General features: G+C 35.4%; 1 protein-coding gene across 6 annotated transcripts in view; it reads left to right on the top strand.

Moving 5' to 3' along the window:
- Positions 1 to 9,203, top strand: part of Gpr174 (G protein-coupled receptor 174) — a 35,147-nt gene extending 25,944 nt beyond the window's left edge. For 3 of the 6 annotated variants that reach the window (XM_048797257.1, XM_015502139.2, XM_048797256.1), the window contains one exon: positions 4,441 to 9,203. In XM_048797257.1, the coding sequence (XP_048653214.1) occupies positions 4,988 to 5,989 (1,002 nt within the window). In that variant the 5' untranslated portion in view covers positions 4,441 to 4,987 and the 3' untranslated portion in view covers positions 5,990 to 9,203. The remainder of the gene's footprint in view (positions 1 to 4,440) is intronic. The other 3 variants (XR_007345046.1, XM_048797258.1, XM_048797259.1) reach the window with 3 other exon arrangements.
- The last annotated feature ends 5,771 nt before the right edge of the window (positions 9,204 to 14,974 follow it).

The following is a 14,974-nucleotide window of genomic DNA, read 5'->3' as shown; positions in this document are numbered from 1 at the left end:
AAAAAAAAAAAAAAAAAGGCTAAGGTAGCAAAATGTGCAAAGAAAATGTTTATGCAAAGAAAAAAGTCGGTTTGATGAGTGGGAGCTCAATTGAGCTGGAATGCTAAGCATAGAGTAGTAGGAGACAAAAACCTAAAGATAAATGGTACTTTATTAAGGAAACCTTTGAATGTCAGACTCTGTGGTTTGTGATTTGTGGGAAATAGGGAGACGTGAATATTTTTTAGGAAGTTATCTTAGAAAAGAACTCATAATAGCCTGGTGTAGAATGGAGTAGGGAAAAAAAGAGGAAATACAGAAACCAATTAAGTAATAAAAGCCTAAACTAGAGTAGAAACAATACAAATTTTTAAATTGATATGAAAATTAATTCACTTACATAAAATAACCAGTTGTGATTATTAATATTTCTTGAACACTTATTATTAACCCAGCAATATACTAAGTGCATTATATATTTTTTAACTCAATTCTCATACTGATTCTGTAGGTTGGTAATATGATTATTCTCATTTTGCCAAGGAAAAAATTAAGGACCATAAAGGTTTAGTGTGGTACTAAAGGTCATACAGCTATTAAATGAAGGATCAAGAATTTATTTATTTATTTATTTAGGAAAGTAATTTTTTTTATTGGTTGTTCAAAACATTACAAAGCTCTTGACATATCATATTTCATACATTAGATTCAAGTGGGTTATGAACTCCCATTTTTACCCCAAATACAGATTGCAGAATCACATCGGTTACACATCCACATTTTTACATAATGCCCTATTAGTAACTGTTGTATTCTGCTACCTTTCCTATCCTCTACTATCCCCCCTCCCCTCCCCTTCCATCTTCTCTCTCTACCCCATCTACTGTAATTCATTTAGGATCAAGAATTTAAATCCAGCTTTTTATGACTTCTAAACAGATTATTTCTCTCATGGTATGGTATTGCTCCTTTAGGAAAATAAATTTTAAAAATTATATATATATATTAGTTGTAGGTGGACACAATACCTTTATTTTATTTGTGTGGTGCTGAGGATCAAACCCAGGGACTCACACATGGGAGATGAGCACTCTACCGCTGAGCCCCAGCCCCAGCCCCAGGAATATATTTAAAAATGGAAAATAAGTGAGAAATTCTCCATATCTCCAAAACTTGATACAGGCTGCCTGGGAAATATTTATTATCTTAAAAATAATAATTAAGTCTAGCTGGGTGCTGTGGCACATGCCAGTAATCCTAGCAGCTCAGGAGGCTGAGGCAGGAGGATCGTGAGTCCAAAGCCAGCCTCAGCAATGGTGAGGCACTAAGCAACTCAGTGAGACCCTGTCTCTAAATAAAATAGGGCTGGGGATGTGGTTCAGTGCTTGAGTTCCCCTGAGTTCAAACCCTGGTACGAAAATAATAAGTATGTCTGGAATAGAATCTTGTTTGAATTTGGAGAGGTGATCCTTTTTGTTTGGGATATGTTGATTTTTTTTTTGTAAGTTAATACACATTTACAAAAATTGTTGAATTTAGTAAACACTGAGCACTTACTCTTTGTCTTGCACAGTTCTTGGCTCTGGGTATATAGCAAATAATTAAAACATGCAAGAATATTTTCCTCATGGACTTTGCATTCTAGTAGGGAAATATAAATAAAATAAATAAGTAAAAATGATCAAGTAGGTCATTGATGATTGATATGGATAAAATAATTTCAGAGGTCAGTTGGGTAGGGCTAGGAGAGAGTTTCAATTTTAAATAGTAAGATCAAGGAAAGCCTCATTGAAAGGTAACAATGTGTGAGTATGAGTAAGCATGGTTGGGTTAGTACATAGTAAGGGCACTTAACATCAGTTCTTATCAACTTTCAAGTAAGTGATACAGTATTGTTAACTATAGTCTCCATGTTATACAATACATCCACAAACATATTAATTTTGTAATTGAAAATTTATACCCTTTGACCAACATTGCCCCATCTCCCATTCCATCCCTAACCTCTCACAACCCCTATTCTACCCTCTGCTTTTATGAGTTTGGCTTTTTATATTCCATATATATGTGTGCTCATGCAGTATTTGTCTTTCTTTGCCTGACTTATTTCACTTCACATAATGCTCTCCAGGCTCATCCATATTGTTGTAAATAATAGAATTTCCCCTTTTTATTGTTTAAACAGCAGGAGGTCATGGGAAAGTACTGGGGTATGGAATCTACCAAATTATGCTATGTTCATGTATGAATATACTGCACTGAATCCTGATTTTTATATGTATTTATACATGTATAATGTGCTAATTAAAATAATGATGATAATAGAAGGGAGATCAGTAGAGTAAGGCAAGTGTATCAGGGGGAGGGAGGAGGGTAGTGAAAGGATAGGTACTGGGCATATGTGATTGCTAAGACTGTTTTATATGTATGTTCAAATGTGGTATATGAATCCCACTATAATATATAATATTAATGCACTAATAAAAAGAAATTTAAAGAAAACTGCAGATCAAAAAGAAAAAAAATTGGTAAAGAACTTTTCATCCTGTATATGTACCACATTTTTTTATTCATCCTTTAAGGTTTAGTTAGCTTGATTCCACATTGAATGCAGAAATAAACATGCAAAAAGAGAAATCTCAAGGCTAAGGAAATAGCTCAGTTGGAAGAGTGCTTACCTTGCATGCACAAGGACCTGGGTTCAATTCCTAGTACTACAGACAAAAATCTCTTCAACATATCATTTCCTTTGGATACATATCCAGATATGAGATACCATTATTTTCCATAATGGCCACACCAATTTACCACCAACAGTGTAGAAGGATTTCCTTTTCTCCCCATTCTCATCCCAACTTGTTATCTTTTGCCTCTTAAACAATAAATATTCTTAAAGGAGTGAAGTGATATTGTGCTTTGATTTGCCTTTCCCTGATGATTAGTGACCTTTAGCACCTTTTTATATACTTGTTGTTTGCCGGCTAATTTTCTGTCACCTAATCAAAATCACTACCTGTGAAAATATTTCAAACATATACTTCAGTTTGGGAGCTGAACGACCTTGAGTATGACAACTCTTTATCCTTTACGGTTGTTCTGAGCTGTGTGTTGTATCACCATTGTCTTTCCTTGCCTGACTTATTTCACTTCACACTTATTTACTTTATGGTGATATAAAGGAGCTAGATTATTTTGCGTCATCTTTATCTAAAAAATCTCAATGTTTAACCTCTTGAACTTGAATGCATACATAATTGTTCATGTTACTCATCATGCCTTTTAAATGAAGTGAGCACCCTATCTTTGAACAACGTGCTATTTTACTTAGCAGGCAATTGAGGCAAAATAATAACAATAACAATTTCTTCAGAGGCTGGATCATGCATGCTTCAAGCCACATGGATTTGATAATCCAAAGCAGGATGTTTCATAATTCCCATTTCATTTTGTTCTTCCCACGTATCTTTAAAGTCAGTTAAGTCCTCCTAGATTTCAGCAGCCTTGAGGCAACTCTCCAAGTCCCTAAGCTAAAATTTGTTTACCTCAGAACAAGGGTCATGGACCCAGCTGAGTCAACTTTCTGGGGATTTTCATTCTCTGTTCTGGTGCTATGGTCTATTGTCTTGGATCATTAAGAGGTGACTAAATGACCCATGTAAATGGAAGTATTTAAAGAGAGGCTTGTTGCCCACTGATTTTCAGACATCTGGGATGTATTTGGATCAAATCAGTGGCCCCCAAATGATGGTTCAAGGACAAATGCTGGGCTGGCTATATCAGAATCATATGGGGAGCTTTTAAAAAATGAGTTTTGGGCCCTACCCCAAACATACTGAATCAGAATCTCTGGAGGAAACACCAGGACAACTATAATTAAAAAAATCTTCCCCACATTAGTCTGAGGATATGTGAAGTTTGTGAAATTATAGTCTATATTAGAGATTCTCAAATGTTAATGTGCAGAAGAATCACCTGGGGGTACTCGTTAAAAATGCAGATTCTGATTCTGAAGATCAAAGGAGGAACCTGAGAATCTTCTGAATCTCTAACAAGCTCCCATGTGATATTGATTCATAGATTTGGAAGAACAAGGGGCTAGATTATTTCTGAGGTTCCTTCTACCTATACTTTCCTGTAGAAAGAAAGTGCCTTGTAGAATCTGTAGCATATTACCCTCACTCACATAAAAAACTTTCCATTTAAACAGATATATATGTATACACACAGTATTGTTAACTATAGTCTCCATGTTATACAATACATCCACAAACATATTAATTTTGTAATTGAAAATTTATACCCTTTGACCAACATATATAAATATGTTATTTATATATATATATATATATATNTATATATAGTTTAAATATATATATATATATTTTTTTTTCTTTGTATAGGATTTTTCTTTTTTATAAAAATGTGCCAGACAATAATTAACTTGTTTTCTTTCACTTGCAGCTCTGCCTGTTTCTCACTTAGCTTTCAACACATATCTGAAAATGTCCCAGAAAACTAATTGTCCAAGTTAATCATCGTGGAAAGTGGGTGACCCATTGTACACAAATGCAAACCTTTCTTCTGCGTGAGCCAAAAAAGAAAAGCAGCCTGCCAAACACCTGTAAAAAGATGGCTATCATCATATGGGAATTTGAAGATCTGTTATATGGCACAGTCATGATCCAAATGGGAAAAAAAACAACTGTCATGATGTCCTAGGAGGCTTTACAATAAACAACAGAAGAAAATTATAACGGTTTTCCATCTGTGCTTGCAAACTAGACTTCCATGTAGTTACTCCAGATAAATCCAAGGAAATTGTGCAGATAATTCTTTGAAAAGTCCCCAAATCATACATAGAGGCTAACATATGTGGCAAAAAGAAAATTATTTTATGCTGTTTCTTCAACCCATTTACAATCCATATTTTAGAAAGAACAGGATTTAATCAATTGTGAATTTAGGTTTTAAATCACCATCAAACAAAACAGTTTCTCCAGAAAGAATCATGCTTGCTAATGACACATGTAACAGGACAAATGGAGACAACACAGATTTTCGGTACTTCATCTATGCAGTGACATACACTGTCATTCTTGTGCCAGGTCTTATAGGGAACATATTAGCCTTGTGGGTATTTTATGGTTATATGAAAGAAACAAAACGGGCTGTAATATTTATGATAAACTTAGCCATTGCTGACCTATTACAAGTTCTTTCCCTACCACTGAGGATATTTTATTACTTGAACCATGACTGGCCATTTGGACCTGGCCTCTGTATGTTCTGTTTCTACCTAAAGTATGTCAATATGTATGCGAGCATCTACTTCTTGGTTTGCATTAGTGTGCGAAGATTTTGGTTTCTCATGTACCCATTTCGCTTTAATGACTGCAAACAGAAATATGACTTATATATCAGTATTGCTGGCTGGCTGATCATCTGCCTTGCCTGTCTACTATTCCCACTCCTCAGAACCAGTGATGACACCCCAGGCAACAGAACCAAATGTTTCGTGGACCTTCCTACCAGGAATGTCAATCTGGCCCAGTCTGTTGCCATGATGACTGTTGGAGAATTGGTTGGGTTTATTACTCCTCTTCTGATTGTCCTGTATTGTTCCTGGAAGACAGCTTTATCACTGCAAGATAAGTATCCTGTTGCTCAAGACCTTGGAGAGAAAAAGAAAGCCTTGAAGATGATTCTAACTTGTGCAGGGGTATTTCTAATTTGCTTTGCACCTTATCACTTCAGTTTTCCTTTAGATTTCCTGGTCAAGTCCAATGAAATTAAAAGCTGCCTAGCCAGAAGAGTGATTTTAATTTTTCATTCTGTGGCTTTGTGTCTTGCTAGTCTAAATTCCTGCCTTGACCCAGTCATATACTATTTCACCACTAATGAGTTCAGAAGACGTCTTTCAAGACAAGATTTACATGATAGCATCCAACTCCATACAAAATCCTTTGTGAGTAACCATACCAATTCTACCATAGCAACTGAATTATGCTAAATAACAAATGGAATGAGGCCTGGAGAGCAAGTACATCAGAATGCATTTGCAATTCCCCAAGCTACAGGGAAGTACTCACAGGAAGCATTCATAACTTTTCAGTTGTATTCTCTTACCTGTATGGGGAATTCACATTTTCATGGTAGTAACTATTTGCAGCATTACGTTCCACAATCATTGATGTTGACCTGTCCATGTAGTAATTTCTCATCAGGTCTTTAAGACTGAAACTAAACTATAAAATTTTAATGACATTCTGTACATATATGCTCTCATCTAGAGTCAATGACTTTATCTGTGAACCTAAGTTGCAATGAGATTACTAGCTTGGGGCTACCTTAAACACCTGAGATTATTACTACAAATATTGAGTCTCTATATTCAGAGGAAGTGCAGTTATCTATTTATAATAGTAATCACATTTTACATTCCAACAACATAATTTTGGTTGTATTTTAAATAGGGTGGATATATTACTCTGTGTAAACAAAATTGTATAAACATTGACTCGCTTTTATCTTCCATGTGTGTGATTGGATTCCAAGGTTTAAAGACACAAATAGCTATTTTCTTCATTCAATGTCAACTTGAAACATCATTTGTTACATCTCTTCAGTGAATCAAAATCTGAACTCAGGACTCTGGTATGTTTTAACTAATAACAACCACATCTACATAAAATAACTCTTTGTGATTGTATATGATGCCACCTTGAATCTATCCAGGGCAGATAGTTTGCCAAAGACAATCCAAGGTGACCCAAATGACCTATAGGCCCAGGAGAAAGCAGAAAGGAACTAATCACAGTTCCGTCTCTCAAACTATTTCCAATGAACATCTCTGGAAATGTATGAAGATGCACAATAGAGGGAATCTTCATCATGTTTCTAGAGTTACATTGAGGTAACTCTGATAGTTAACTGCACTTACTGATCATATGGAAGAAATAGGGCACTAATTAATCACTAAGTTTAGGCTAGAATGGAAAGATGAAACAAAGTTAACTATGCCTCTTAAAAACATCATCACATTATGTTTTTTATTCCAGGCTAGGTGTTATCTGTAAATCCACCTACACAAGCCAGAGTAGAGTTTGGAGGCAGTCATGTGGATCATTTTTCTTGTTCAGCTTTGCCCCAGCCATATCAATCTGAAAGCCTGCACAGCTCACATCCCAGCAACTGGGGAAGGCAATTCTTTCAACTGTTGAAAAAAGTGTGGAAGATAATTTTGGCATCTTTGGACACACCTTACAATTGCTTTGTCTGTTACCTGTTTGGTACTATTATGGAGGACAAACCTAGGATATGAGTAGTAATTAAACCTGAGGTCATAAATATTAGCATGTTTTACAACATGATTTAGCAAAAAGCTCTAACTTTAAAAAAATGTTCTATCTAAAATTGGTGTCCTGTAATGAAGACACATTCTACTTTTCATCAAGAAAGGATGCAGAATCCAAGCAATGGTTTTAACATATATAGAGGAAGGTTTAGTTTTAGGCACATAGTTATGATACTAATATGTTTATGGGAAAAGCTGGTGAAATCGAAATGAATTCTAAAAGCTAAGATTAACAGGACATTTTATAAAGTTTTCCTCTGGGCAATTGTTTATTTGACTTGTACTTTGATATAAAAATAATACCATATTAGAAAGATGACTCTGTGCTGCTAGTAATAGTGTATCTGTGTATCTTCTAATAATTCATCATAAGGTACATGTTTTGATGTATTAAATGAGTGTTAAAATTTAAGAAGAGTAACTGTAACTGGTGTATGTTTGCTTCAAAGTGATTTGTGTTTGAGTATAATTTAATGTTGTAATAAGATTCCAAGTAATCATTATGTGGAATTGTGAAACAACTGTAGGTACTTGTGATGGGAGGATTCTGTCTAAATTCTGTGCTTACTATTTCCTAGATTTACATGAATTACACTTCTTAGGATCACATGGGGATACTATTGATTTAATTTTATTAACATTGATTTCATTTTAAACATTTTCTCTTGAAGGGGAGAAGAAACATTTCTAGGAGTTTATTGACATTCTTGGAGGTTTGATTGAAGGCAGAATCCATTTGTTAGGCAGCCCGTTTATATCATTAAATAGAAGACAAGTGCCCAGTGTTCTTAGGTCACTTAATGAAGACCACCTCTTCTATAAGGCTTACTCATCTAGGTTTGCATCAGTTCTCTGATTTCCTTTGTTCACCCCACACATACATACACACCTCATCAATACATTTTATCTTCTTTCCCATTCCCATGCTCTTCTAGGCAATAATCTGATCAACTCATTCATACTATGGTGCTAATGACTAATGTTAGCTTAATATTTGTCCATGGATATAAGAATTCCAGACTGTATGACTAGGCATTATTATAAAGTGGTGAATTTCAGTGGAGGGATTGCAAACACTGAAGCAGACAGACTGGAATGAAAGTGGGTCGTATAGCAGTGCTTTTCAGATTACATATAGTAAGTGACCAACTACATTGCTGACCATTAGGGGGCTGCTAAATTCTAAGAAACATATTCATAAATGTGGCTATCAGTTTCTCAGATCTCTGTTTTTTTTTTTTCTTTTTGCCTCGTTCCCTCCCAACTGTGGACCCAATTTCCAGGGGAAAATCCAAACTAGGAAAGAAGTCTTGATGCGGCTATTATGCAGGTAGTTGTCTCCTCCTGGAGATTCCCCATTCTTTGGAGAATCTTCCCTTCAGTTCTCTCACTTAGCTCTCTGGATTTTATGTAATGGGGGTACAAATAGTAAACACTCACCTATGGTAACATACAATTCAAGGTCAATGGTCTCACATTTCCTATGTAAAATTGTTTAAAGTATAATTTCAAAATGCAAGCATAATGATTCCAATACTTTTCAATATGAAGTGATTTTAATGTTATTACTATTGTCTTTATTGTTATTGTTATTATTATACTCAAATGGGTTATGTGTTTTCATTGTCCCTCATTAAGCAGAAAATTCCTTCAATGGGCAATTCCATGAAGAAGAGCCATCTGCCCCAGGAACAACAGACCAGACTCTCTTGGCCTGAAAGGGTGCATTGCTGGACTCTTGTGCAACCTAATTTTTATCTCACTTTTTGTTTTGACTCCCAAGATACTGTGAAATGTTGCACTTGGAGTTTATTTGCAGCTATAATTTATAATACACCTTTTAATAATAAAGATTGTTTATGTGGTTATATTTTCTGCCTCTAGAAGTCATTGTGTATTCAATTTAGCCTCTTTTTTTAGTAAACCAATAGACTTGAGTGTATTAGTGTTCTCACGCATGTGGATACACATGAATAAAAGAGACTGAGACTCTCCTTTTCTTTTTTCCTCTGTTGTAGAGGTATATTCAGTTCTCAAAGAGAAAGGTGAGCCACTTCCTTCACCCTATTATATTCTGTTCCCCTCTCCTCCCACAGATAGACATTTTACTATCTAAATTATTTCTCACCCTATCCGTGGGCTACTTAAAACCCTTTCTTTTCAATAAGAGGGCAGAGGGAATGTTTTCTTTTTATTCTTAAGGTTTATATGACATGGCAGTCTCTGTTTGTTCTTGTGGAATGGCAAGGAAAAATCCATCCTCTATCGTCCCCCTCTGCCCTTCTTAAAGAAGATATACTTCAACAACAACAACAACAACAACAACAAAATCAAGTCAGGAAAAACCTTTAGTCTTCTTCTCAGCCTAGCTCTTTTTTCCTCCTTGAGCAGTTCCTTACTCATCTCATCTATGTCCCTAGTGCTTTCAGGAAGTTGAGTTATATTCTGTTATAACCAAGTTATTAGAAAATACACATTTTGGCTCTCTCAGAAAGTCTTTCCCTGGAAATGGTAAAGTTTTTCCAAATGAGGAATTTCTGATGTTCTGGTAGACCTGAATAAAATAATAAAATTATAAATGTATAATTTCCCCCATGCTTCAAATGGCCTCAAGTCATATAGAGAACTCTTCTGTGCCCCTTGAAGCCAGCTCACAAATAACTCCATTGCTTTCAATGGAGTGGTGGTGGTTGTGGAGAGGAAGTGAGAGATAAACTTTTGAGTAAATGTAGCTGTTTTAACTTACTTATTCCTTAATTTGTAAAGAATGAAGTGAGTGTGTGTGTGTGTGTGTGTGTGTGTGTGTGTGTGTGTAGCAGAAGGTGGGAGAAGAATGAACTTTACAAAAAATGTCCTCAACAGAACTTTTCAGCCATATCCACTACTTGATTTTACCACCACCACTTATATTATTGATAAAATTCTCTTCATCTAACTCTATGCACATCTTCTGATGCATCCATAGCCTTACATATGCCTTCTTTTATCTCTTCAAAGAAAATAATGCAACTGTTCCATGGAAAGGATGGTCATTAGGCCCACCTCCAGTGTCTTCTTTTATAGGAACTTCTAAATTTTTGTTTTTGTTTTTTTGAAAACCTGGGATTGAACTCAGGGGCACTCAACCACTGAACCACATCCCCAGCCCTATTTTGTATTTTATTTAGAGACAGGATATCACTAAGTTGCGTAGCACCTTGCTGTTGCTGAGGCTGGCTTGGAACTCGTGATCCTCCCATCTCAGCCTCCCAAGCTGCTGGGATTACAGGCATGCACCACCCCACCCAGCGGAACTCCTAAAATTTGATTCCGGCCTATAATGATGAGATTTGGGGGAGCTTTTCTAAAACATATTGAATATCTGAAAATTATAAGAATACTGATAGCATTCATACTATTCATGTGCTAATAAAATAAGAAGACAAAAATAAAAATAGTTCAAAGAAATGATAGTACAAGTTATGTACTCAAGGAATGAAAGCATAAAGGACGTAGTCTTGCTAAAAACTGACCACACCACCTTTGCATAAAGTAAAACATTTAATACTGACTTTAAAATTGTCTAATCTCACAAGTTTAACTTTTTCACTGACACATATTTAAAGAAAAATGATACACAGTACATTCTACTATGGAAAAGTTCAAACATATTCAAAGAGGAGCAATTAATATAATAAAGTCCTAGTATTCAACTCCAGACAATATCAGTGCATGACAAACTTTCTCTGTTGTATGCAAGCTTTGACTCCTGTATCCTAGATTAAAATATATTCAAACATTATCTAATTTTATTTGTAAATATTTTAGTAAGTTATAGTGCTATTTCTATGAACCATTCAGTGTATGGTCAAAAGGTAATGAGAAATAAAAAACTGATTTTAAATGCTCTACAATGATGTCAAACACTAAATTCCAACAAGTAAAATTCCCTTTTGATCAATCTGAACAAGTTCCAACTCAGATACAAATATTCATTAACATAACTCTATTTCCTTTAGGTGAACCCTTTTCTACTTCACAGGAGTGATGGAGACTAGCACTGAATTCTGTTCAGTGATTACTGGGTCCAAATTTATTATAGATTTTTATGGGAAGGAATTGACTCTAATAAATTCAGTTCCACTAAATGTAAAAATATCAATGGTGACAAACTGCCTTTTCATTTTAGTTAAAAATTATTCACAAAACAATACTGAGAATAGTATTAGAATGTGTCTATGTAAATGTATATCCTGTAATATTTTTGAAATCTATGCCATAGTTATGTGAACTCTGTGACTATTACTTAGAGTTAGGTGGCTAAAGTTCTCTAAATTTTACCTCCCTCAGGCACAGCACATATTCATATTTTGTATCTGTCCTGATAAGAAAAGAATAGTTAGACTATGAGTTCAGCTGTTGTTAATAGAACTGTGACTTAAACTATATAGAAACACATTTTTTTCTTTTCAAGTCTAAGCCAGTATGGTAGCTTTTATTTTTCATGATGTTAAAAGATCCAGGCTCTTGTCTTATAACACCAATATTTTTTAAATATGTATTTTTATTCTAATTAGTTTTATGTGATAGTAGAATGTATTTTGACATATTATACATATATAGAGTATAACTTCTCATTCTTCCGGTTGGACATGATGTGGAATTGTACATGATGTACAACCAATGTGTAATCATATATGCACATAGGATAGTAATGCCCAATTCATTCTACTATCCTTCATATCCCCACACCCCTCCCTTCCTTTCCTTCATTTCTCTTTGTCTAATCCAAAATATTTCTGTTCTTTCCTACCCTCCCCTTATTGTGAATTAGCATCTGCATATCAGAGAAAACATTTGGCCTTTGGTGTTTGGGAATTGGCTTATTTCACTTAGCATTGTATTTTCCAGTCCTACCCATTTACCAGCAAATGACATAATTTCATTTTACTTTATGGTTGAGAAATATTCCATTGTGTATAAATACCACAGTTTCTTTCTCCATTCATCTGTTGAAGGGAACCTACATTGGTTCCATAGTTTAGTTATTGTGAACTGAGCTGCTATAAACATTGATGTGCCCACATCACTGTAGTATGTTGATTTTAAGTCCTTTGGGTATATATCAAGGAGTGGGATAGCTGGGTCAAATGGTAGTTCTGTTCCAGGTTTTCTGAGGAATCTCCAAACTGCTTTCCATATTGGCTGCACCAATTTGCAGTCTCACCAGCAATGTATGAGTGTACCTTTTTCCTTGGTTGCTTTCTTTGCACCTAAATGGTACAAGATATTGTTTTGAAAAAGTTTAATTGTAAGGTCAGTAGGTTCACATAACTCCAGCATATTGGATTCTTAGTTCTTACATAAGCAACTGAAGGCCAATGGAAATAGCAAAATGAAACTTAATGATCAGAAACTGACAACTAACAACCAACTAGGGACGTTTCACCCAAATAAGGCAAATGCCTTAGTTTAAGTTGCAAGCAGGCAATCAAATGATTTCTTAATTTGATTCTGCATGTAACCTATAAAACCTTGATTCTCACACAGCTTGGAAGAGGTTTCTAAATCTCTTCTTATTCTTGTTCTGAGGGCGACCCAATTTATGAACCATCCTTTGCTCAATTAAATTTAAATTTAACTTGTCTAAATTTTTCTTTTAATGATATCTTATCACATTAATGTTATTGAAATGGGGGAGTGCAGGTATGTATCTTCCCTAAAGTTGATGACTGGATATTGGGAATATCCTCCTGCATGCAACTCACTGGCTTGAAATTGATGACATGGCCCCACCAAGCTGCCAGGAAGTAAAGAATTTGCAGTCATTATTCCAGGTGGGCACTTGTTAAATTAAGAATTGAACAATCTTTTTTTTATTGAAGAAGTGGAAAATACATATGGAGGAACAATGTGTATTCTCTTTTATTCTAGGGATTCAAGGGTTATAGGGATGTCATTTGTCCTAAACATTTCATCTATACCACAAACCCCAGCCGTCCTTTGTATACTCATCTCATTTTGTACAATCTCTACTTCCCTGAAATGGTGCAGCACCTTCTCTTCCACCTTGGGTTATTTAACACACCCAATGACACAAACATCTACAAGCAAATGGAACAGCATCTTAAAAGTCATGGCAAAGGTGTCCTGGCACTGTATGGACAAGGGTTAATGTCAGCAAGATGGAGAACCAAAGAGGTGGATATCAGAGGTGCCTATACTTTCTTCATACTGTTTCCAGAGAGAAAGCAACACTCCCTTTTCTGACAACACATCAATGAATCAGCTCAGGTGCAGCACTGGCCTCAAATTTAATTACTTTAAGAAATTAAATTGCTTTAAAATGTCTTTAGAATATCTCTTCCTTCCACCTCAACAGCTATCTTGTCTCTTCCTTAAATTTTCAAAGTCGTTCAGTTCTCAATGTTGATCACTCTAGCTAAAAAGAACTCTCCACCACTACAGATGCAAGTTCTCCTTGAATTTTTCCCTGAGTACTTATAATTTATAATTTTTTTGTTTATTTATTGTATGTCTGCCTCAATTTGAATACTAGATTTGTTCAATTTTGTGTCTGTGATGGTTAGTCCACAACCCACAACACAGTAAATACTCAAAAAATGTATGTTGAATGAATGAAAAGAAAATGGGTGTAAATAAGTTGAAATCTGTTATCCAGCATTTTCTTCATGGAATACTATATAAATTGATATCTTATGATTTATAGTACACAATAACAGTTCAGATTGATGGTATTGAACTAGGCCTTACCAGATTTTTCGGTGCTATCAAAATCATCTAAGAAGAAATATATTTGACTTTTTTTTCCTTTATGTGTCCCTCATTGTATTATGTGGTATACTAAAGAACATATTTTGTCTTTGCTCCTGGACTCCTTGTAGAGAACTCTGAAACCCTTGGAATTTCTTCAGTGATTTAAATGCATTTATGTTGAAGAAGTGATTTGCTAGGCACAGTGGCACATACTTATAATCCCAGTGGCTCAGGAGGTGGAGGCAGGAGAATTATAAATTCAAAGCTAGCCTCAGCAATTTAGCAAGGTCCTAAGCAACTTAGCAAGACCCGGTCTCAAAAAATAAATGGGGGTATAGCTCAGTGGTTGATCACACTTGGGTTCAATCCCTCGTACCAAAATTTTAAAAATTTGGGGCTGGTATACCCAAGTGATTGAGTGAGGGTCAATTGCACCTCCCAACAGAAGAGAGGCTAGAGCTTGAGTTCAATCACTTGGACAATGGTTTAATCAATCATGCCTGCAGAAGGACAGGTGGCTAAAACCTTGAACATGGAGACTCAAAGTAGCTTTCGAGTTTTTGAAGATATTACAACAGTGGGAGATTGGCACACTCTGATTCTGCTAGGAGAGAAGCTTCTGTACTCAGGGCACTCCCAGACCTCACGCCATGTATCTTTTCATCTGACTGTTCATCTGTATCCTTTATGATAAAATGGGAATCATAACAGTTTCATGAGCTCTGGAAGTTATTCCAGCAAATTTCTAACCTGATGACGTTATGAAAAGTCCTGAATTTGTAACCAGGCATCTGAAAGTTGCAGCTGACATCTGAAGTATTGGCATACCTGTGAAAGTCTTGCCTTGGGGGATCTACATTAACTCCTTTTTTTTTTTTTTTTTTT

Source organism: Marmota marmota, unplaced genomic scaffold (assembly GCF_001458135.2).
Source record: "Marmota marmota marmota unplaced genomic scaffold, marMar, whole genome shotgun sequence".
Taxonomy (NCBI): domain Eukaryota; kingdom Metazoa; phylum Chordata; class Mammalia; order Rodentia; family Sciuridae; genus Marmota; species Marmota marmota.
This window is presented reverse-complemented; position numbering and strand designations above follow the sequence as displayed.